The sequence below is a fragment of the Bactrocera tryoni genome, unplaced genomic scaffold (assembly GCF_016617805.1).
Source record: "Bactrocera tryoni isolate S06 unplaced genomic scaffold, CSIRO_BtryS06_freeze2 scaffold_11, whole genome shotgun sequence".
NCBI classification, from domain to species: Eukaryota; Metazoa; Arthropoda; class Insecta; order Diptera; family Tephritidae; genus Bactrocera; species Bactrocera tryoni.
The window spans coordinates 1,406,618-1,432,720 of record NW_024395824.1 but is presented as its reverse complement, the minus strand read 5'-3'; the positions used below and the strand labels follow the sequence as shown (position 1 = coordinate 1,432,720).

General features: G+C 39.0%; 1 protein-coding gene across 1 annotated transcript; it reads left to right on the top strand.

The window, feature by feature from the left end:
- The first annotated feature begins 2,757 nt into the window (after window positions 1–2,757).
- Window positions 2,758–3,757, top strand: LOC120779526 (protein ALP1-like). The gene is made up of 3 exons (XM_040111856.1): window positions 2,758–2,867; window positions 2,925–3,612; window positions 3,686–3,757. The coding sequence occupies exons 1-3, from the start codon at window positions 2,758–2,760 to the stop codon at window positions 3,755–3,757; spliced, it is 870 nt and encodes a 289-aa protein (XP_039967790.1).
- The last annotated feature ends 22,346 nt before the right edge of the window (window positions 3,758–26,103 follow it).

Genomic DNA, 26,103 nt, shown 5'->3' with positions numbered 1-26,103 from the left:
GCCTTGTGCCGGTTGCAATGTTACATCGTTGATTTAGTTGGTCATTTTCATTACCGATGAAATATATTTGCAAAAATTGATAGTCGGCGTCGGCAAATGGTATGAGCAAGCCTGCTCGATGGTATATTTGTCCCTGAATCTGTAGAATAAAAATGTCAAATGTTTCACTGGAAATTCCATGCAAAGTAATCACCTTGAACGTCGGCATAAATGAATCTCTAATGATCTTTGTGGCACCAAAAGAAGTCATTTGAAAGCATGAATTGTATGCTTGTATGTTCTGCAAGAAATGCTTAGACGTCGGCGATTCCCCAGTGAGCAAGGAATGTAATGGTTCTGGTGGCGGTTCCAATGCAGGCAGTTTCACTTTGCCACTGGAGCAGCACATGCCAGCTGTTTCTCCTCGAAACTTCGCTGCATTGCAATGCGTACAAATAATATCCATTGCTCCAATGGCACCATGCAGGCTGTAGTCGCAGTCAGGATCGTAGTGAAAGCCAACAAGTTCCATTTGATCGCGAAGGCGGAGCGGAACTCGGCCTTGACGGTAATTTGGCCGTTGATTGTCGGCGAATTCAGCTCTAATCTGTGCACGCCGCTCCCTGTACACCACTCTACCTCGGGCATTCACTTGAGCGCATTGCTCTTCGCTTTGATTTCTTCTTGATATTAACATTCGACGTGAATCACTCGTATGCCTGCCAACTGTATTACGTTGGCGTAGTCGAGGCATTTTCTAGAGTATGCATATTTGAAGTTCATAAATAAAAATTGAAAAATTATCCTAAAACTACATCTTAAACTATGAATTATACCCACACACGCATATGCAATAAGACCCACCAACAGTGTATTTGCAAACCGCACGTAAGCACTTACGAAACAATAACAATACTCACTTGCTTTGTGTGTGTTGCGCGGTCAGCAGAAAAACACAAAATCGGTTCGAATAAAGGCAGCAAATCGATTGCATTAAATCTGGAAAAAACACACAATTTTGAAACACTTTTTTTACACACACCGCGCATTTTCAAGCGACAATCGAACCGCATGGCATCACATACGAAACAACAACAATACTCACTTGCTTTGTGTTGTACGCAGAATGTTAATCACGTTGAAATCTTAGAAAAATTCACACAATGTTGAAACATTTTTTTTGAACGAATGACAGACAAAAACGATCAGCGTCAATGTTTTTTACTAATTGTAAACATCCGCAAGTTGATTCTGTTTATTAGTAAAAGGCATTTGATAGGACTGCTAATCTTGCGGCAAAACATTATTTCATGAGAATTTGTATAGGCGGGATGTATCATTTTTTTTTTTTGCAAGTTTTGCACACACATTAAATTTCTTATGTGCACCCTCCAAACAGACCCCAATCACTCCTGAAAATTTCATTGAAATCGGGCAATCCGTCTAGGAGGAGTATGCGAACAGGAAGTTTTGCCACTTAGTTTTATATATATATGTAGATATATGATTTTTAGATACATAGTTAAGTTGAAGATGTTTAAATGTCATTCATTGTACAAAATTTACCCAAAGTAAATATTGTGGCATGTGTGTAACATACAGGTTTTTTACACCAACTGCAAATCTTGCGTGTGGTTTTACACTTTCCAGCTTCACAATTTTGACAACGAACAAGGTGCATAGGTTGAAAGCCGTTAGAAATACCAGGCAAGTGTTTCGCAATAGTGCCGGAAACAGGAGAACTACCGAGTGCCGTTTCAATAGCCCGGCGTGTTGGAGCATGGCCTAATACCCTTGGCTTTTCAAAGCGCTGTTCAATTGCTGGCATGAAAAGCTGTTTTTGCAATGCATCGCAGGAACTTTCGTTTCCGAATATATAATGAATCCGGCTAGAGCGCTTATATCTAGCATGTTAAAAAACATTGCTAAAGGCCAACGCATGGAATATGCAGAAAGCCTTTTGTCCATTGCATCGACGTCTCCTTTGGTAGCGTTGTAGTCATGGATATACTGTGGCTTGTTTTTCTTCTCAGGTGCAATAGTATTTGTCATGGGCGTACTGGAAAGTAGTATAACAGCTTTTCCTTTTTTTGGCACGTAAGATACCAACGCAAATTTTGATTCGAGAAAGCCAAAACTTGTTGACTGTTCTGCTCGTTTGCGGTCTGCTTTCATTTCATTTGGCATAAATGTTTTGTTTTGACGAACAGTACCAAGAAGAGAGAGCCCTTTCGACATCAATTGCCTAGCCAGATTCAATGAAGTAAAAAAGTTATCACAGATTATGGTTCTTCCAGTGTTTTGCCAAGGTTAAACCAGTCTTTGCACGACATTCTAGTGGTGAACACAATGGCTGCGACAGACTGCAGCAGCACGACAGTGAACTGAAAACGTCGTTGTGCACCTTACTACATGTACATTTGTGAGAAGCAACAACATAACAATGGCCGGCATGTACACAAAACACAGCTGACAATTTTGTATGTACACAGTGTCATAGTTAGTTGTTTCGTTCTTTGTCGTTCTGAGTAATTTGATACAAATTTTTTAATTTCAATAAATAAAATAACCATGGAAAGCGAGGAATGTTTGAGGACTATTCTTAATATTGTACGTATTGTCAATACTGCACACGAAGTGTTCCAGGAGGTAAATAGAAACTCCCGAAGGTGGTGGGTTCGTCCTGTCAATATTTCACGCGAAGAGGAAGGATTTTATAGAACATGCATCAAGCAACTTAAGAAAAAGGATGAGGAGCATATTTATAAAGCTACGAGAATGAGCGTTGCTAAATATAATTTATTGTTGTCGCTATTAAAGCAACAATTAAAACGTTTTTCAAATAGAAAACCAATTCAGCCTGAGACTCGTTTGGCGGTAACATTAATGTAAGTCAATGTGAAATAATTATTACACTGGTATACTTAAACGCTTACCAATTTCAGTTTCTTGGCACAAGGATGCAATTTCAATGTCCTGTCTTGGTCGTTTAAACTTGGAGTTTCGACAGTCCGAAAAATTATATACGAAACATGTGACGCTATTTGGGATGAATTGCATGATGCATATTTGTCAACACCAAACGCACACGAACTTCGAGATATTGCAAGCAAATTCTATGTAAAGACTGGAATGCCGAATTGCTTGGGAGCTATAGATGGGAAGCACATTCGTATAACAAGCCCAAGAAATAGCGGATCGTTGTACTACAACTATAAGAAAACGTTTAGCATTGTACTAATGGCAGTGAGTGATGCTAATTACGTGTTCACATATGTTGATGTCAGTGCTCTAGGAAGCCAAAATGATGGTGGAATATTTGCCCGCAGTGCCTTTGGAAAGAAGTTGCTAAATGGCACACTGGAAGTTCCTTCTGACACAAACTTACCGGGTACAACGAATAGCTTTCCGTATTATTACGTCGGCGACAGTGCGTTTCCACTGAAACCAAATTTAAAGCGACCATTTCCCGGCCGCCACTTACCAGAAGATAAAGACAAATTTAACTTAGCGTTGTCTAGAGCCCGAGTCCACATAGAAAACGCATTCGGAATTTTGGCCAATCTATGGAGAGTACTGCATACAACAATACGTGCTTGCCCAAAGAATGCAGACAAAATTTTTTTAGGTACGGTAGTACTTCATAACTTTTTGATGTTACAAAATGACAGGAATTACTTCACTCTTGAACTTGCTGACCACTCAGAAGGTAACAGAGAAATACCCGGACGTTGGAGAGAAGAAGCAAATTCCCTTGAATCGTTTCAACCAAGAGTAGCCAATCGCTCAACTGCAAACGCATTTCAGTTACGTGAAACCCTAAAAGAATATATTTCAAATAATGCCGTATAATGTTAACTATTTTCATGCAATATTATTTTTATCAATAAAACACAAGGTTTATGTTTGTAGTACAAAAAAGGTTTTTATTTAAAAAAGTTATCCAGAAATACAATATATATGTATATATATATATCTATATTTATATATAAAAAAAATTTGTAAGACAGGTACTTCATGATTACTTATTTATTTAAAAAATATATTATTTGACTATTCACATTTCTGGTATATCACATTTTTAAATTAAATAGTTACTTCTAATATCACAATTATATACATATGTATATACCAAAAAAACATGAAATTCAATTTTGCTTACTAACTACTTAAAAAAATATTATTTGACTATTTACATACATATTCAACATTTCTTATATATCACATTTTTAAATAAAAAAAGTTACTTCTAATATCACAATTATATACATATATACCAAAAAAACATGAAATTCAATTTTGCTTACTAACTACTTAAGAAAAATATTATTTGACTATTTAAATACATATTCAACATTTCTTATATATCACATTTTTAAATAAAAAAAGTTACTTCTAATATCACCATTATATACATATATACAAAAAAACATGAAATTCAATTTTGCTTACTACTTCAAAAAAAATTTTCTACATAAATTGAACTAAAAATATTTTCAGTCTATCATCAGTCTATATATCACATTTTCAATTAATCTACCCCAAATACCCCAAATAGAAATTGCTGATTTCCTCAAACACTAGTGCAGACACTTTTGCCTCGATATTTGTCACCATTTCTGGCGGAAGACCGGCTTCCGAAATTTTTGTAGCTTAGGATGCAAAATGTTGTGCGGTTGAATTGGTTTTACGCGATCGTGATTCGTTAATCATTGTGCATATGCTCGCGCCTGCCGTTTCAAGGAATTTTGCGAACGCATCCCCGTTATTTTTCTGCGAAAATGAATTGGAAACTAATGAATAAATTTTTCAAAACAAAACAAAGAAATAAAACATACCTTTTGTCCACGTCCATCCGAAGATGCCGGCTGAGACGTTTCTATTGTCGCCGATGATGTGGATGCCTCTAAAGGATCTATAATTATATTGTCTTGGACACTTTCAAAATCTTCGCTTATGCTGCTAATAGTACTGTAAAATACAGTATTAAAAAAAAAATAATTTTCGTTACGTAAGGATATTTACTTACCACCTTGAATTTGGAATTTTTTCCATAAATGACATTGCTTCCTGATAACGCCATTTTCTCCGTGGAGTTTGTTGGCCACTCCCGGAAGCGACTTGCTCCATGCGTTTACATCGCTTGTAAGAGTCTCGGATACTCTTCCATCTCTTTTTGCATTCTGTTTCTGGAAATGAAATTAATATTAGAATTTTATATATATCATTTATAATTTGCCTTACCGCTCAACCTTGTGTTTGTGGAAATTTGTTTCCATGTCATTTCTTTTTTCTTAAATTTTTATAGTCTCTGTGCGAGACATCAAAAATAAAGTGTTAATAGAGGAAGTGCGCAATTCTTCCTCTATTAACACTTCATCCAAATCCATGTTCAAATCTGAAATAAATTTTCTAAACCTAATTACATACAATAAATGTAAAAATATTATACAATTAAAATAATACTTTACCGCAAGTAGACTAATCGCTCAAATTTCAAAACACAATGGCCGGCATGTACACAAAACAACGTAGTTAAGTCCATTTTGCATGTACACAATTTCGTTGTGGCCATACTAATACCTTTCACTTCAATGAAATTTTAATATTTTGTTCAAAGTGAAATTTTTTTTTATGCAAAAATAAGTAAATAGGTAAATATTTTTGCTTTAAATTATCACTTGTTGTTACAAATGATATAATAGAGCTATAATATAGCTATTTTATGCTTTCTTATTTGCAAAATAACATCAAGTTTGTTAAAGCTGAATAATTTTACATTTTACATATTAGTGGCATCACCACTCTACCTCCTCTTTCTATCTTCCATTCTACTGTCAACTCTACTGTCGTCCTACTGTCGCTGGCAAAAATAGGCGGATATTGAAGTTAGCGAGAACGACAACTGTCGGCCTGCAGTCGTGTAGTCGTGCAGCTGTCAAAATAACACTGCCCATAAGAACGTGTGTATTTTAATATTTGACAGATGTAGTTTGCAGTCTGTCGCTCTCCATGTGTTCAGCGCTTCTCTCCTGCATTAGTGTAAATCTCGCAGTTGAGAGGATAGAAAGACTTTGCATCACATGCGAACCAGACTTTAATGCCATACTTTGCCAAATTTCCTTCAACCGATACTTCGGCATTACAGCACGGTAGTAACAAACTGCTTCAGTAATCCACAATACTTCAATGTCTTCATCGTTAGACTTATTAACACCTGCCAAAAATATGAGCCCAATGAATGCTCTCAATTCAACAATTGTCACTTTATTCCACATTCTCTTCTTTCCGTTGAGGTTTTGTTCATTCCACTTTTGAAACGTTTTTTCGGCTTTCGCGTTAGTATCAATTAGAACTTGTTCGAACATCGATGGGGTGAAAATCAAATCAAATACACTTGACTCGATGAGTCCTTTGGTAGCACAAGATGAGCCAACAGTAAAGCCTCCTCCTCGAAATCCATATCTTCCTCGTAATCTGCTTCAAACAATACGCCTTCTATCTGCTCATCAGATCGAATATCGTCTTCTTCAAGACTTATACCAGGTGGTACGTAATCATCAGTAGAATCATCAAAATCTGGGCCCTCTTCTGCTTCTTCATCAACCTCACTCAATATATTCTCAATATGATTTTGAAGCTCTTCGTACCCTAGCCTGTGTTTACAATTTTCTTTTACATTATCCATATCATGGAAAAAGACACACTTACCGTTTAACGACTCGTTTCGGACGGTTTGAGGCATGTCCAGACATATTTATTGTTGTTTTTTCAAATATTTAAAATTATTATGCACCAAGAAATGCTGGAGAAGCAATGCAAAACTGATCCCCACAATATGAATATTGAATATAAATCACTGCAAAAACAGTTACTGCTATTGCGAAATACGCTGAAAAGTCGGTAACGCAAGCACAGCCAACTTATTCAAAAAATTAGAGTTGAGTGAAAGAGTGATGTGAATTTTCATACATTTTAAATGGTGTCTACATTTGTAGACTAACCTCCAGGAGATGATCATTTTGAAAAGTAGGGTCTGGGGGTGCTGTAAACTATTTTTTTTTACGAGGTAGTGGCCAAATCTGCTTAGAATTGATTTTTAGGAAGCTACTGAAAATTTCAGACCATGTTGTTGTGAAATTTTTTTTTATTCAACTTTTTCTGCAAAAATGCTACAAATGTAGACTACCGAGCACATAAAGGATACAAAGGCTTTTGAATAACAGCTGGTTCACAGCAAAGTGCTTTTTATCTCATGTGGTGAGCTTTTGTGATTTTTTCTTGTGAGGTTTGAGCAAGAGTAATCTCGCAAAATAAACGTCACAAATGAGTTGTGAGGTTTTCTCAAAGTAAGGCTGTAGCTTTCAAATACAATTGGATACATCAATTTCATTCGAACGTCTATTTTTGAAAGGTAATCAAAGAGTGAGTAAACAAGAAAATAAAATAAAACTTATAATGTTGAAGAAAATTTTATTTTTGCAAAGCTTAAGAAAGGAATATATCTTGAGGCTTGTAAAAATTTACTAAAATATAAAGCGAACCAGTCTGAACCCGCGGCTCCGCTCGCTCCTTGTTTGCAAGGAAATCATTTATCGTGATAGCAATATAATGCAATAATAAAATTGGAAATCTGCATATTTTATACTATGTTCGGACCGACAACGAAAACATGTTTTCGTGGGAAAAACTGGTTTTCGCACGAAAACTTGTGTTTTCGTCCATGTAAAATCTGTCAAACGAAAACACAGTTTTCGCTGAAAACTACTTGAAAACTTACATTCCACTCATTATAATCGGTGCCTGCTCTAGTTTAATCGATGTTTTTGGAATACATATTTTGCCGGCCCTAAATTGTCACTTGATATTTGTTTACATTCCATATACAAAATCAGCTGTCGCTTGATATTCTCATATTATGGGGATCCTCTTGCTCTTGCAAAACCTTGCACGGTGCAGATATTGCAGAATTTTCCTCTTGGTGCAACGGCACAACAACAAACACATGCAGAAAATTATTTTCAATGGCTATAAATATATCAGACCAAAACCCACGTTTATTTTCGTGCCGTCATGTATCACTAGATTCTGCCATGGGTGGTCTCTTGGCCTTGCATATTTCGGTAAGTGAAAACTCATCGAAAACACACATTGTTGGTCCAAACGACTTAGATTCCACAACATAGAAATGTGTTTTCAAAATGTTTTCAATTTCGGTCCGAACATAGTATTATTGACTTCGTAAAGCACTTAACGGATCGGGTCGGCTTTAGTATACCATCCCACGATTTTTTGTGGTATGGTTGGATAGGGCTGATGCTCCAGATTAAGAAATTATATATTTATAGCCACCGCAAACTTATAGTTTTCGAGATATATGTATGTATTTATAGTTGAAAATTTCGAAAATTTAATTTTGCAATTTCTTGATTTATAATAACTTTTTCTTTCATATTATGCACTTTTTATACACTTACACTTCACTACAATATTTCTACATGTTTATTTTTTATTAATATTTTAGATATGTGCTTAAAATAAGCGTTTTATATCATAAATATTTTTGGGTTGGCTTTAGTATACCGTCCTAGGATTTCGGGAATATAATGGGTATGGTCGGATAGAGGAGACTCTCCAGATCACGAACATAGCCGCAGGAAGCTTGTTTTCGAGATATTCGCGTTTAAAGTTGAAAATTTGCTATATTTTAATTACATATTTTCGATATTAATTTTGCATTTATATTTTTCAATTTTATATGCACTAACACATCACTAAATCATTTGTACACATTTATTTTATATAAAATAGTGCAAAAATAGCTTTTAATATACATTTAAATTATTGTTGAATTATGATTATTTAAGAATAACAAATGAATTACAAACTGACAAATAATCAGTGTTACCTTAGCGACATCATTTTTAAAATAACAAAATGAAATAAAGTGAACAGATTATACCCCAAATACGAGAATCAACAACCTATCAAAAAAATAACCCCGATCGGTCAAACACCGAGGTGTATCAGATTTTTTTCGCAAAAAGGAGTTCTACGCGAAAAGAATTTGATACACCCCGGTGTTGGACCGGCCAGGACTATTTTTTTTTGAGGAAGGCCGCCCACGCAAAAAGGAGTGCTACGCGAAAAAAATTTGATACACCCCGGTGTTGGACCGGTCAGGATTATTTTTTTGGAAGCGCGGCCGAATGCCGCCCACGCAAAAAGGAGTTCTACGGGAAAACATTTGATACACCCCGGTGTTTGACCTTACAGGGTTATTTTTTTTGAAGCGCGGCCGAAGGCCTCAAACGCAAAAAGGAATTCTACGCGAAAAAAATTTGATACAGCCCGGTGTTGGACCGGCCAGTATTATTTTTTTTGAAGCGCTGCCGAAGATCGCCCACGCAAAAAGGAGTTGTACGCGAAAAAAATTTGATACACCTCGGTGTTGGACCTACCAGGGTTGTTTTTTTTATAGGTTGTTGATTCTCGTATTTGGGGTATAATCTGTTCACTTTATTACAAATGATGTCGATAAGGTAACACTGATTATTTGACAGTTTGTAATTCATTTGTTATTCTTAAATAATCATAATACAACAATAATTTGAATGTATATTAAAAGCTATTTTTGCACCATATTATATAAAATAAATGTGTACAAATGAATTAGTGAAGTGTTAATCGATATAAAAGTGAAAAATATAAGTGCAAAATTAATTATGTATATCGAAAATATGTAATTAAAATATTGCAAATTTTCGACTTTAAACGCGAAAATCTCGAAAACTTTAAACTTCCTGCGGCTATAGCTATATATATCCTTGATCAGGATAATCTCCTCCATCCAACCATATCCTTTTTACTCAGGGTTGGATCGCCCAGGGTAAGTTTTTTCCTGCATTTGAGTTTTTTTTATTTATTTTTATTGTTTTCAATCGTTTGGGATATGGTTTTTTTTTTTTTTTTGTTTCCGAAGGGGGAATCTTCTAAAGATACTACCAGGGTGGAACTGGTAGCATGCACGATTCATATTGTCCGCTAGGGTACACCTCTTTCGGGACCACGCCCAGACAGTAATACATAACTATTCTGGACTTGCGGGACATTATGCCTACGTACTAAACCCTTAACTCCGGCTGCTATAGCTTGTATTCGGACCTGCGGGACCGCCGTTAGGCACTACTTCGCAGGACCAAGCTGGGCAATAACTGCCTCTTCACGACCTACCGCTCGGGCTCTTCATGTGGTCTTATGCTTCTTCGCTGCCTTTCTTTTGTTCGCAGTTCTAGGAGCGCTATTGCGTTATGCTTTCATTTGTCAGCTTTTCTATCGTCTCTCTCTCTACTACATACCTGGAGCAGGTGAAAAAGACGTGCTCTGCGTTTTCTGCGGCATTTCCGCAGAAGGAACATTGTATTTCGTCATCGTGGCCAAATTTGTGTAGGTATTCCCGGAAACAGCCATGGCCCGATAAGAACTGCGTTAGGTAGAAATCTGTCTCTCCGTGTTGTCTGTCAATCCAGGCTGATACATTCTTAATTAATCTATGGGTCCATCTTCCTTTATCCGCCGCATCCCATTGCTTTTGCCACTCATCGAGACTTGACTTTCTCTCCTCTTTGCGCTCGTCGACCGTTAGGCGCCTATTCATTGTTTTTGTTTTATGGTAGACTCTACTTAGCTCAGAGGACATTATATCCGGTGGCATAAGACCAGATATGATAGCACTCGCCTCGTGCGACACCGTTCTAAATGCACAGGCAACTCTCAGGGCACATAACCTGGACGCAGTCTTTGCCATATTTACACTGGTTTTTTGACGCAGGGCTGTCCCCCATATGGGAGCTGCGTACATAAGCATTGACTGGCTAACTTTGGCCAACAGAGCTCTCCTTCTTTGACTTGGGCCTCCAATGTTTGCCATGATCCTCGACAGGGCCGCAGTCACTTTAGCCGCCTTACCACAGGCCTTTTCAATGTGCGCCTTGAAATTGAGCCTCGTATCGATCATAACGCCAAGGTACCTCAAAGAAGTTTGCGTTACAACGTTATACCCATCAATGTTCAATGTGACTGTTTCTAGCCTTTTTCTGCTCGTGATGAGCACTGCCTTTGTTTTTTCACCTGCAAGCTGCAGCTTGGTACTCGTAAGCCAGTCTTTAATTATCGACACGGTCTCATTGCATATGTTCTGTATCTACAAGAGTTCTTTAGCTACGATCGTTACGGCAATGTCGTCCGCATAGCCAATTATCTGTGCTTCTTTTGGCAGCGGTAATCGTAGCACCCCGTCGTACAGCACATTCCAAAGTAGTGGACCTAGTACGGAGCCTTGTGGTACTCCACCTGTCACCGTGTAGGTTTTTGAACCTGCTTCGGTATCGTACAGCAGTAGTCTGTCAGACAGATAGCTGCTAATTGTCCTCAGAAGATACCCCTGGGTGTTTCTTGCCTCTAATGCTCTCAATATATGTGGCCAGTATGCCGAGTTAAAAGCGTTTTTCACGTCCAACGTAACAACTGCGCAGTATTTTTTATCACCAAACATCCATCTGGTGCCCTCTATGGCTTTGGCCCCAATGTCCGTCACTTTTCCAACTGCGTCTAACGTGGACCGATGCCTTCTGAATCCAAATTGGTTTTCAGATAACCCAGGAGACTCTTCTTCTAGGTGGCATTCTAGCCGTGTGCAAATCAATCTTTCTAATATTTTTGCCATCGTGTCGATCATGCAGAGTGGACGATACGCACTCGGCTCTCCAGCCGGTTTGTTTGGCATTTGCAGAAGAACCAGCCGCTGTTTCTTCCATACTTTCGGGAAGATTCCTTCATTCAGCCCTCTTTTTATAGCTGATGGCAATTTTAAGTGCCTTGTTCGGGATGCCATCAAGTCCTGGAGCCTTTGCGTCGCCAAATCTCTCTGCCACTTCCATTACCTCCTTCTCGCCTACAATTACAGATTCCATCATTGTTGGTATCGTTCTGCTCGATTGTGGTTCTTGGGTTGGGAAAAGCGTTTTCACCACCTTTTCTAGGAGAATCGGACAGGTTGGTGCTTGACTTTTTCCCCCTCTGGTTTTCGCCATTACTATTTTATAAGCATCGCCCCACAGATTCTCGTCCACCTTTTCACATAGCTCTTTAAAACTCGAAGACTTACTACTTTTGATCGCCTTCTTGAGTTCTTTACGTTTTCTTTTAAAACTTTCTCGTAATCTTGTATGGTGTCGCGTACCTTGGCTCCTTTGGCAGAGGCGTCTAGCTTTATGGCATTCGCTTCTCAATGTGCTGATCTCCTCGTTCCACCAGTATGCGGGCCTTTGGATTATGTTGTGCCTTTTCCTACACATAGCAGCATCACAGGCTTTGCTTATGTGCTTCACCAGGGCTTCAGCCTGTCGGTCAACGTTGATCGCACCATCTATGTTCCCATCCAACATGAGTTTGAAAGTTTCTTCATCGAACGTTTCCACCTTCCATCCTTTTTTCCGCCATTTTTTTACGCTGGATCGAGTTTGTGTTTGTTTGCAGATTTCCAGCAAGATGGCCAGGTGATCGCTATGTGTGTAGAAATCGCACACCTTCCAATTTGCCGATCGAACCAGCGTGCTGCTGGCGAATGTGATGTCTATTATCGATCCCCGTCCATTCTTTTCGAAAATATTTCTACTGCCTGTATTGAGCGGCACGGCGTCTAGCACTGAAAACGCTTTGAGTAGAGGCATTACCCCGTCTATTTGTGTAGCTATACCCCATTCAATGGCCCATGCGTTGAAATCGCCTGCTATCACGTTTGGCGTGGTAGTGAGGGCGTCTCGTACTAGCTCATCGAGAATTCTTTCATAGTCTCCTTTGCACCACGCTCGGGGAATATAGCAGCTGTAGAAATAAATGCCACCTATTTTCGCTCGTGTATAGTAAGATCTTTCCAGAAGCGGCTTATCCTGGAAGGCGTTGCTCCCACAGGCCCATATGGCAACTTTCTTTTCCTTGTCGGAGATTCACGTGCCAGCGTTTATGTTTTTATATTGCTCACACACTATCGCCACATCTATCTTTTTTTCGAATACTGTTTGTTTCAGCAGCTCTTGGGCCGCTTCGCAGTGGTTTAGGTTGATTTGAACAACTCTGATTTTGTCTTTTTACACGCAGCTTGATATAGTGGACACTTCCAGCTTCCGATCCGGTGTCCGGTCTCTTTTTTCCCGCTGCTTTTGCATGCTGCACACGATGGGCCTTTGTCACATTCCTTTGCGAAATGTCCCTTTTCACCACATTTGGCACAACATGTACTTCGATCTTCCTCACTGGTACATGCCCTCGCCAGATGACCGTATTCCAGGCACCTGAAACACTTTCTGAGGTTCGGCTTTTCCCTTATTCTGCAGACCACCCATCCAATCTTGAGCTTATGAGCTTCAAGCAGCCGTTTTGAGTCCGCAGCGGGAAGGCTGATGACTGCCGTCTGCGTGCCCGCGTATGCCTGTCTGATGGTTTTGATGGCATTAACGTCAAAGGAACTTAGCTCTTTAATTTGTGAGCGTATTGCCACCGCTATGTCCTCTTTGGTGGTGATTTCGTCCAGGTCTCTGATCTCCACTGTTAACTCGTGGATTAGGGTTCTTGTTTTCGCCTGGTCGCCTAGAACTTTGCATATCTCCCTTTCATATGCTCCCGTGTTTTTCATCCGGGCCTTCTTCATTTCAAGCAAAATTTCGCCTTTTGCCGTTTTCCGAATCCGCGAAACGTTCTCGCCAAGCTCTTTTAGAGCATCTTCCTTTTTGACGGCTCTAAGCATATCGCTGTACGACATGTTTCCCGTGCGTGCAATGATAATCGCATCGGGCCTCGGACGTGGAGCAAAAACAGCCTTTTTAATCGGGTTTTGTGTTTTTCGTTTCACCTGTTTCCATTCATCTGCCTTTTCCTCTTCCTTCCGTTCTTTTATAGGAATGTTTCCTTCATTCCTCTTGCCCGCGGTGCTCCTCTCTTGGACTTCCTCTTGGCTGGCTATTTTTTTAGGCGGGGTCCTTCGCGTCAGCTGCTCATCCTTGCGGGGTCTTTTCGGCGTTGAGTCTGTTCCTGTTAGCCTTAGGGGAACATTTCGCCTGCTTTCCTTCACTCTGTTGTACTCGCTTTGGGCACGTGTGTGGAGTCTTGTGACCGAAGCAAGTAGGTCACGGATCTGGTTATTAATCGATCTTTGAGGCAGTTTCATTGCTTCTGTTAGCCTCTTGATCACGTCTCCTAATTCCGACATAGTGTCACCCTTCGGTTGCGTTGGTTCCGGTTGAGGCGTGCTGTCTTGCAGCGCAGGTGGTGACGACCTCGCTCTTACAGGTTTTTCAACAACTAACGCCTGTTTTGGTGAACGCATCAATCTTGGTGCACGTTTGAATGGATCCGCTTCGCTAGATCCGCTAATCGTCGGCGTTTCCCTGGATAAATCAGTTTCTAAAAACATCCTGCCAGGGCTTTTAGTGCCGTTGCTTATCATGCAGTCAGGTACACTAATACTACTACTATTGGGTTTGGTGTGTTTTCTCAAATTATTCTCCATTGGTTTGTTTTTTACAGCGCATCGTGTGTAGGGGGGCGGGCCGAAATAGACAGGAACGGGTGTACCCTCGGAGACTATGCTCCTACCCCATTTCCCTGAGGCCTGTCCTTCGCCTTACCAGTCCCGGAAAACACGGACGGACCGGCGCTCGCCCGGGGCAACGCAGGCTACTACTCCTGCGCCCAATGCACACTGCCTGGCCAGGGACCGAAGTGGCTGTTTACTGATACACCACGCGGCTAACACCTCGGCAGAGCAAGCTCACATCACCCTTTTTATCCAAACAGCGGAGACATCGCTGTTAAGTTATCCAGGGACTCGCAGTGCGCCGCGCTGTGTATGGGTCACGTTGTAATATCAGCCGCACCTAACATGGTGAACAGACGCTGACCAGGAAGCCGCCCATTATGAGTCCGTCGCGCCTGGATTTTTTTTTATTACACAACATGCCCTTGCATGTTGTGGCGGACACTTACTTCGCAGGAGTTTCAACGGTCTTGCTGGCTTTTATACCGCAACCTCCACTCCAGCCGCTTCTCGTCGGGGATTGCTTATTCGTTTAAACTTATTTCGCAACTAACCTGCTACTACAGGCCGTCCGGCTATCCGCGACCTGCCGACCCCCCCGGTCGCTTAAAGCTCAGCGACGGTGACTATTCCCACTGGAATTTGAAGTCCCCACCGGGCGTTTGGGATATGGTAACACTTATTATTTGACAACACGGAACACTTATTGTTATTGTGTGTGTAATAATATTTATTTAAAATATAAAATGCTTATTTTAAGCAAATATCTAAATAATAAATATAAAATAAATATGTAGAAATATTGCAGTGAAGTGTAAGTGTATAAAAAGTGCATAATGTGAAAGAAAAAGTTACTATAAGTCGAGAAATTGCAAATTGAAATTAGCGAAATTTTCAACTTAAAATGCAAATATCTCGATAACTAAAAGTTTGCGGCGCCTATAATTATATATTTTCTTAATCTGCAGCATCAGCCCTCTCCAACCATACCACCTTTAACCCTGAAATCGTGGGATGGTATACTAAAGTTTCCCCAACGGATCGTTTCAATATGAAATTTTCGAGAAATGAAATATTAATGCAAATTTTCACGTCTTTCCATGCTGTGGTTCGGGCTTAATGCGTGGACAAACAAAAAAGGCGTTTCACATTTATATATAAAATAAGTTTTGATGTACTTTGTACTACATTTATATATTTATATGTCCTCCAAACATTAAAATAAAAAAGCAGAATGTGTTGTTTTTCGCTTTTATTTACACCTCATATTATCGTCTACTTAAGTGATAAAGAAAAGGTAACTTTTTTAAATGTAAGCTGTCAATTTAAATAAAAAAACTAAAACAATTCAATTTTTTATGCTCAACGAATAATCGGACAAAACAAAATAGAACCACTTAATATGTAAAACAAAAGAAGTCAATACTTAGTTGAATAACCCTTGTTATCCAGAACAGCCTGTAAGCGCTTTGGAACAGATTTTACCAAATTTTGACAAACCTCCGGCTCTATGGAATTCCATGCCTGTAATAAGGTCTCCTTTAGCTCACCTAACGTGTTAAACTTTTTTTGATACACTCTTATAGCTAATTCTTCCCACAAATGCTCGATTACATTAAGGTCAGGGCTCTGCGGTGGTGTTTGTATAAGTTTAGGGCAGTTGTGTATCAACCAAAGCTTTGCCACGCCCGATGTGTGCTTGGGGTCATTGTCTTGATAAAAAGCAAAATTGTTCGCGATACCCAACTTCTCTGCACTTTGCTTAACATTTTCCTTCAAAATATTGAGATAGCCAAATTTGTCCATTTTACCATCAATAAAATGCAAATTGCCTACTCCAGCACTTGACTTGCATCCCCAAACCATGACAGAGCCCCCTCCATGCTTCACACTAGCTTTTGTATTTTTATGAGCAAATTCGGCATTTGGTTTACGCCACACAAACATTTTGCCATCTGACCCATGCAAATTAAACTTGCTTTCATCAGTGAATAAAACCTAAAAACAGGGAAAACTATCAAAATAACTGTATTTTGAGATGAAATAATGTGAAACTACCTGATTCCAAAAGTCTTCTGATTTTAACAAATACTCCCTAGCATATTTCAGCCTTTTGTTTTTATTTTGATGGCTAATGAAAGGTTTTTTTCTTGCAACTCTACCATGGTAATCGTATTTGTGTAACGTATTACGAATAGTATTTAGGCAGACATCTTTTCCACTTCGATTTTTTAAAGAAATTTTAAGTTCTTTTGCCGTTTTGAAAGGATCATTTGCTACTTCCTTTACTATAGAACGCTCTTCTCGCACGGATAATATCTTGCCTTGACCTTCTCTGCTTCTATTAGCCAATCTGAACTCATGATGGAATCTCTTGATCACATCATGGACCGTGGACTTGCTTCTTCCTACCAATTCAGCGATTTCTCGGACGGTTTTACCTTCACCATTCAATTTCACTATTAGTTGCCTTATTTCGAGCGAAGTTTGCTTTCCTTTTGGAGCCCTTTTAAAAATAATTCACAAAATTCTAAACTCTTCTGCGACTAAATAAAATTTATGACTAAATAAGACCAAAAAATGTGATTGTAAGGTGCGCATTTACAAAATAGCGGCACATTTAGCATTGCTATTTTCACTTGTCCGATTATTCGTTGAGTGCAAAAAATTGAGATATTTATGTTTTGCTACTCAAATTTACAGTTATCATAAAGGATAGCTGTTGATTTTTTATTGATGAGAGAAACAGTATTATGAAGTGTAAATAAAAGCAAAAAACAATGCATTCTGCTTTTTTTATCTTTATGTTTGGAGCACATTAATATTAGATAAACTTCTGTCCGATTATGCGATGGAGCCATGGAACATGTACTGAATATCATAATTTTAAAACCTTTAATAAAACTGGTAAACTTCAAAATTATTTAGCAAAGTTTTCTTTAATTGTATTATTTCAAAATATGTAAACATATGCAACTAAACATATGTAACTTAATTTACAGTTTTAAATTTTTTAGTAAATTTTTATTGCTTTCTGTATAAGTGATCTTTCGATACATCAATGTTTTTATTCGATGCATTGCCTAACAATGATGTCATGTTTCGATGCATCGATTCTGCTTAAACATCGATGTTTTTTTTTAATGAACATCTCTACCTCACATACTTATATTGGGGCTCGAACATTCGTTACCTGGGTATCCTCTGGGTAGCCAAGGAACATCCGTTTGAAGACGGGCTAAGGTGAGAAGGCAAAATATCCCCTCCACAGGGTTGTGCGCTGAGTGTGGGACACGTAAAAACGCCACTAATGAATAGGAATAAAAAGTCTCGGAAGAGAAACCCCTCTTTTTAATAACGACCATTGTAAACGAATTAAGAATAACGATTTAAGGCCATTCACCAGTAATGTCCTGTCCCTTATTTGGGAAGGTGTTGCTGTCCAGCTGGTTGATGTCCTCATTGGAATAAAGGCTGACATCACCGCCGGTGCTTTGTTGCATTTACTACGGTGGCAATATAAAGGATCGCAAATTCGTTGTGGGATTCGTGGTGGGAGAGAGACTCTGTCGCTGAGTACAATCATCTGTAGTGCGAGACTCCAGCATAGAAAAATTCACCAGATCGATCATGTTGCGATAGACGGAAGGCACGTCTACAGTGTCTCAGACGTGCGACATCGACTCAGACCACTATCTTGTCGCAGCCAAGATACGCACCAGCCTCTGTGTAGCAAAAAACCTACGTCAACAAACACAAGGAAGGCTCAACGTTCAGAAGCTGCAATCACAACTGACAGCCGAACGATCTTCGACTCGACTTCCACCCCTGCTTTCTGAGAGCACTCGTCAACATCTCGGTATAAGGGAACTTTGGGACGGCATTTCATTGTCCTTACGTACAGCTGCAACCGAAACCATTGGTTTTCGGAAAATGCAAAAGAGCAGCTGGTACGACGAGGAATGCTGTGTTGCAGCGGAGAGAAAGCAGACTGCCTACCTCGCAACGGTTCAATCCTCCACATCACGTGCGGGATGGGATAGATACCGAGAGTTGAAGAAAGAAGCGAGACGCTTTTTCAGGCAGAAAAGAAAGATGCTGAAATGCGTGAGTATTAAGAGCTTGACAAGCTGGCCGCCAGGTGATTAATAGAAGGTTTGAAGACCGTAGCATAGCCTTGTAGAACTCCCAGAGGTGATCTAGTGACTAATGCCCAGTGCATAATATAATTATGGAGGGAACACTTCTCCAGACTGCTGAATGGCAGTGAACTCACAACGCCAGGAGAAGGCGATCTCGATTCCCCAATCGATGACGATTGATTACCGGCCGAGCTATTTAAACACGGAGGCGAAGAACTGATAAGGAGCATGCATCAGCTTCTTTGCAAAACATGGTCGGACGAAAGCGTGCCCAACGATTGGAATTTAAGTGTGCTTTGCCCAATCCACAAAAAGGGAGCCCCCCACAATCTGCTTCAACTACCGTGGGATGAGTCAGCTAAACAACGCATAAAAATTTCTATCGAGCGCATTGTGTGAAAGATTAAAGCCCACCGTCTACTGACTTTATCAGGTTCGCTTTAGGCCTGGAAAATCAACAACCGACCAGATATTCGCCATGCGCAAAATCTTGGAAAAGACCCATGAAAAGAGAATCGACCCACACCACCTCTTCGTTGATTTCAAACCGCTTATGACAGTAAGACAAGGGGCTGTCTTTATGTTGCGATGTCTGAATTTGGTATCCCCGCAAAACTAATACGGCTGTCTAATGACGTTGAACAATGCCAAAAGCTCCATCAGGATCGAGAATGATTTTTTCGAGCCGTTCGATACCAAACGATGTTTCAGAAAAGGCGACTCTTTATCGTGCGACTTATTCAATCTGCGGCTGGAGAAAATAATTCGAGCTGCAGAACTTAATCGAGCAGGTAAAATCTTTTATAAGAGAGTACAGCTGCTGACGAAGGCCGATAATATTAATATTATTGGCCTCAGCATCCGCGCCGTTAGTTCTGCTTTCTCCATACTGGATAAGGAAGCGAAATAGAAGAATATGGCAGAGAAGGAGGGCAAGGCGAAATATCTTCTGTCATCAAACAAATAGTCGTCGCACTCGCGGCTTAGCTCCCACGTCACTGTTGACTGTCATAATTTCGAAATTGTAGACAATTTCGTCTATCTTGGAACCAGCATTAACAGCAACCACAATGTCAGCCTGGAAATCGAACGCAGAATAACTTTTGCCAACAGGTGCTACTTTGGACTGATTACGCAATTGAGAAGTAAAGTCCTCTCTCGACGAACTAAAACCAAACTCTATTTGTGGCGTGTGAAATTGAACCTCACAATGCAAAATCGGTTGTGGTTGTTTTGATAATTTCAATATTTTTAAAGAAATATGTAAATATTTTAATTAAATAGAATAGAGGAGCTACTATTCTTCCAAAGGGGTTTTCTATTATGAATATAAGTATTTTTCTATTACAATAAATATGTAACTTACCATGTTTGTACATCTTTTTTACGAACCAACAGACATATATGTACATATGTATTAATTTTTAAATAATTCGCACAAAAAAATGCCTAAAAATATTTATTTGCAAATATAATATGTATGTATGTATTTAATACATCTGCAAATCAAAATATATTAATGTTTAAATAATATGCTATAATGCTTCAGCTGCTGAGTTGTTTTTTCACATTTTGAAATCTTGACAATCAGTAGCACATTTGTTCAGAAATAATTATATGTGGATGTAAAGAATTATGACAGAACCATACGCATTATGCTTGTAAATTTGTGTACAGGAAACATACAATGCATCATGCGAAATTTCCGTTGACACGGACAACCAATTGGCGAAGCTCACGTTTTATCAAAGAGTCAATGTGTCGAAAAACCGACGCGACTTCAAAGCGTCACAACATTGTGTTGTTGGTAGAAAACTAACAAAATAAGCGACCGATGGCCGATTGTCACCGATTCCTTTGCCGCTCTATTAGCGTGCGTACATATCGACGCACATTTTTACAAGTCACGGAAAAGTATTTTAGAAATGACAAATATTATAAATCGACAACAGCTATGTTGCCACTTTTGTCTCTTCTTTCTGTGTTTTGCAAATTGGCGGGGTTCTCAGTTTTCACTTTATCAGAAAGTGGTTCAGTTTAGAATTTTTAGCGTTTGCCATCGTCGCGAAAAGACGCTTGTTGACAAAGGCACGCTCGGAAAGATGTGACGGTGGCAGCTTTTATGAAAGAAGCGAGGTTACTTCTTGAAAGTGCGCTTGCGTTCATGGATGAAAAAGTTTTTGTTGTAAGATTAACTATATTTGGACTTCGGCAAATTAGGCTGCCTATTGACTTGTGACGCTGCATATGCTATTTTAGACGATTGTTGTGTTTGCAGAAAAATAATGTAGTTTTTGCGTGTGACATATTTACATGTCTACGTAAAGACATATATATATATATATTTTTTGATTTGTGCCGGAGGGGGAATCTTACTTATAGATCCTGCTACTTTGCTGTAGCAATATGCACGATTCGTACTGCCCGCTATAGGTCCACCTCCTTCGGGACCACGCCCAGTCAGTATTACCTACTGTTCTGGACTTGCGAAACTACTTTGCTGTTCTGCTCTTCTCAGATCGTGGAGTACCGTGTTTTCGTTCCATCCATGCTTGTATGTTACCAATTAAACGGTATGTCCATCTCCCCTCGCTTGATGTATCCCAGCGTGTTTGCCTTTCGTTTAAGCTGGCTTGTCTTTCTACTCTACGCTCTGCCACCGTTAGTTTCCGACCTGCGCTTCATCATATATTCGCTTAAGTTCGAGAGCCATTATGTCTGGAGGCATAATTCCTGCTAGTACCCCGACAACTTCATTAGAAACCGTGCGAAATGCACTACCTATTCTGATAGCGCTCAACCGGAACACCGATTGTGCCACTCCAGCATATGTCTTATGGATTAATGCTGGTCCCCATACAAGCGCCGCATACATTATAATTTATTGGCTGACCTTGGCCAGAAGAGCTCTCCTGCTCTGTTTCGGCCCTCCAATGTTTGCCATCATTCTTGATAAGGCCATGTTTACACGCGCCGCTTTTTCACACGCTTTTTCAACATGCATTTTGTAGTTGAGCCTCGCATCAATCGTTACACAAGGTATTTCACAGCGGATTGTGTTATAATGTTGTGCCCGTCTATGTTAAGCGAAATGGTTTCCAGTTTTTTCTGCTAGTTATAAGCACTGCTTCCGTTTTGTGGCCGGCAAAATCGAGTTTTGCACTCGTTAGCCACTGCTTTATCTTCAGTACAGTATCACTACAAATACTTTGTATTTGATAGAGCTCCTTAGCTACTATTGTCACAGCAATATCATCTGCGTATCCAATATTCCATCATATAGAGTATTCTAAAGGAGTGGGCCTAGCACAGATACTTGTGGCACACCACCCGTTACCCTATACTTTTTTGTCCTTCGTCAGTATCGTAGAGCAGGATCCTATCGGTCAAATAACTTTGTATGACGTACAAAAAATAGCTCGGTGTTTTTGGCCGAGTTAAACCTGTCTCCTTCAATGTGTCCTCCTGTCTCCTTCAATAGCCTTTTCTGCTATACCTGTAACTTTTTTGATTGCATCAAGGATTGAACGCTTTCTACGAAAGCCATATTGGTTATCAGAGAGACCACCATCTCCTTCTAAATGATTTTCTTGACGGGTACAGATTATCCGCTCCAGGATTTTGCCCATCGTATCGATCATACAGAGCGGTCGATAGGAGCTTGATTCTCCTGCCGGCTTGTTTGGCTTCTGTAGGAGTACCAGCCGTTGTGCTTTAGAAATTTTTGGAAACACTCCTTCACGAAGGCAACGTGTGTATAAATCCGAAAATGGCTGTGGCTGATAGCTGATCGCAATTTTAAGAGCCCTATTCGGAATACCATCTAATCCTGGTGCTTTGCTATTTTCAAAGCGCTCAGCAGCTTGAACGACTTCCTGCTCGGTGATTTCTCACGCATCTACGACTTCTTCGCGATAAAAATTTCCTTCTTCTTGGTTTTGTTGTGGGAACAGAGTTTCTACGACATTTTTATACTCTCGCAACAAAGTTGATAAGGAGAGTATTATAGTTTTGTTCACATAACGGTTGTTTGTAGGTCCTAAAACTAAAAGAGTCAGATATAGGGTTATATATACAAAAGTGATCAGGGTGACGAGTAGAGTCGAAATCCGGATGTCTTTCTGTCCGTCCCTCCGTCTGTCCGTCCTTCCGTCTGTCCGTCCGTCCGTGCAAGCTTTAACTTGAGTAAAAATTGAGGTATCATGATGAAACTTGGTACACGTATTCCTTGGCTCCATAAGAAGGTTAAGTTCGAATATGGGCAAAATCGGCCCACTGCCACGCCCACAAAATGGCGGAAACCGAAAACCTATAAAGTGTTATAACTAAGCCATAAATAAAGATATTAAAGTGAAATTTGGCACAAAGGATCGCATTAGGAAGGGGCATATTTGGACGCAATTTTTTCGGAAAAGTGGGCGTTGCCCCGCCTCCTACTAAGCTTTTTATACATATCTCGGAAACTACTATAGCTATGTCAACCAAACTCTACAGAGTCGTTTCCTTCAGGCATTTCCATATACAGCTCAAAAATGGAAGAAATCGGATAATAACCACGCCCACCTCCCATACAAAGGTTATGTTGAAAATCACTAAAATTGTGTTAACCGACTAACAAAAGGCGTCAGAAACACTAAATTTTACGGAAGAAATGGCAGAAGGAAGCTGCACCCAGGCTTTTTTTAAAAATTGAAAATGGGCGTGGCCTCGCCCACTTATGGACCAAAAACCATATCTCAGGAACTACTAGACCGATTTAAATGAAATTCGGTTTATAATATTTTCTTAACACCCTGATGACATGTACGAAATATGGGTGAAATCGGTGCACAACAACGCCTTCTTCCAATATAACGCTATTTTGAATTCCATCTGATGCCTTTTCTGTATAATACGAGTATATACATTAGGAACCAATGATGATAGCGGAATAAAACTTTACAAAAATACGGTATTTGAAAAATATGTAAATGACGTATAATGAAATCTCGATTATCACTTTATCATGCGAGAGTATAAAATGTTCGGTGACACCCGAACTTAACCCTTCCTTACTTGTTTTTTAATAAATATTATGCGATGTGAATTCTTGAATGGCAAAAACAGCTGTTTTTCATCTTTTTAACGGCAGTGAGACAGGCTGATTAGTGAAAGGGCTTAAATGTAATCTAATCCCTTTAAATTTTCGGTCTGAACATGGTATTATCTCCGCAAGCCCATATTGCAACCTTTTTTGTGGTGTCGGAAATCCACTTGTCACAGTCTTTATTTTTATACTGTTCACAGATTAATGCTACGTCTATTTTATTTTCGTATATGTTTTCCGTCAAGAGATCCTTCGCAGTGGTTCAGGTTTATTTGTAGTATTTGCGCCTTCTAGGATTTTTGAGTGCTGCTGTATATATGGGGTATTTCCGGCTTCCTATTTGATGGTTTATGTTTGTTCTTCCACTGTTTTTACATGCCTTGCAGGAAGGATTGTGTAGAGATATGTATATGTAGGTTTGTGTATGCATTTTTTTATTTAACATATCAGTTTGCTGATGACGCAATATATAATTTCAATAAAGTTCTTAAAGTTTAAGTTAGTTATATTTTATAATTTGGTGAAATCTTCAAATTACATAATCGGAATTGTTAATAAGTTTTCAAAAGGTATACTTTTGTTAGATTGTTATCTTAGAAAATAGTAATAAACAATTTTATATTATTTCGTTTTTACAGTGCCGTTATAAATACAATAGCATATTCTTAAGAGACAAACAATTTCCTTAGAAACGAAAACAAAAATTCTAGACTGTCTAAGAAGTGGCGAAGGTTCAACATCTGTTGGCAGAGCTTTTGGCTTAAACGAAAATTAGAATTCCATTCGACAATCAGTAATTTCTTCGTAAGCACTTAGAAAATTTAAAGGCAAAAAGTCCTATAGATGGGAAGATTATTAATGAGAAAGCACTTAGAATATACAAACGACTTCAGGAGTTAGCACCATCAGTATCTCATCAGGGATCTAATCAAATTGCTTTCTATGGAAGTCATGGAAGGCTGAAGGGTTTTCTGAAAATACACGATTTTCACAATGTAGAAATTCAAGGCGAATTGTCATCAGCAGACGAAAATGTTGCAAAAAACTATCCGGATGAACTAGCAAAAATAATTCAAGAGGGCAGATATATTCCAGATCAAATATTTAATGCCGACGAAACGGCATTATTTTGGAAGCAAATGCCAAAAAGAACATTCATAGCAAAATCTCAAAAGACAGCTGGTGGCTATAAAGCAGAATAACGAATCTGGCGATAAAATGTTGAGGCTACTCTTGAGGGGGTACTCTCATGTGAATGCATACATTTTACCACTTTTAAGGAATATTTTTTTTATGCGACAACAAAATCCATTCATTTTAATTTTTTAATATATTTTTATTTGTATTTTGAAATGCACAAAAAAACTTTTCTTTTTTACATTTTTAATATATTTTTTTTTTTAAATGAAGTTGTCCCCAACAAAAAAAAGCTGTTCACTGGTCATGGTGATAGCGGCTGTTCATGTTGTCTGAAATAAAAAAGTCGAAAGGATTATTATTCAGTAGTTCTGCGGCTATTGTCCCTACCAAAAATAATCAATTTCAGAAAAAAAAATGTCGAACTTCAAAAAAAGTCACGAGAATTTTGTTTTTTTTCGTTAAAAATCGTTTAAAAAAATATGAAAATATTTTCGAAAATAAACAATTCTGGTAGGGACGTTAACTATAAATGAGTAGAAGAACATATGTAAATTTTAAAGCAATCGGTTTAATACTATTTTTTTAGGACCATGACAGTTTCAGAAAATGATGATTCGAGAAAAATGCGTTTAGAAACGTAGCAGCTGCAGACTTGTCATGGCGCCTGGTAGACAGTCGCTTACGACACGTCAACGACTATGAGCTGTAACTTATCAAATACTATGAATTTCGGTCTGAATTTTTCACAGCATGTTTTCAAAAGGTTTTACTGTCAAAATATAAAAAAAACAAGTAAGGAAGGGCTAAGTTTGGGTGTCACCGAACATTTTATACTCTCGCATGATAAAGTGACAATCGAGATACTGTTATTAGCAACTTTTTTGCGAGAGTATAAAAATGATGCCCTCTGAATTACATGAAAATGTCTGAGAGATTTACCGACATTTTCGGTGAAAAATTAGGTTATGTTAGGTTAGGCACTGAGTTCTTCGTGTTCGATATCAGGGACCTTGATTATAGGTTGGTTATAGTCCGATCACGACAATTTTTCCACAAGGGTTACCTCAGCCCAAATACCATATTTGTGTAAAGTTTTATTCCGCTATCATCATTGGTTCCTAATGTATATATTATACAGAGAAGGCATCAGATGGAATTCAAAA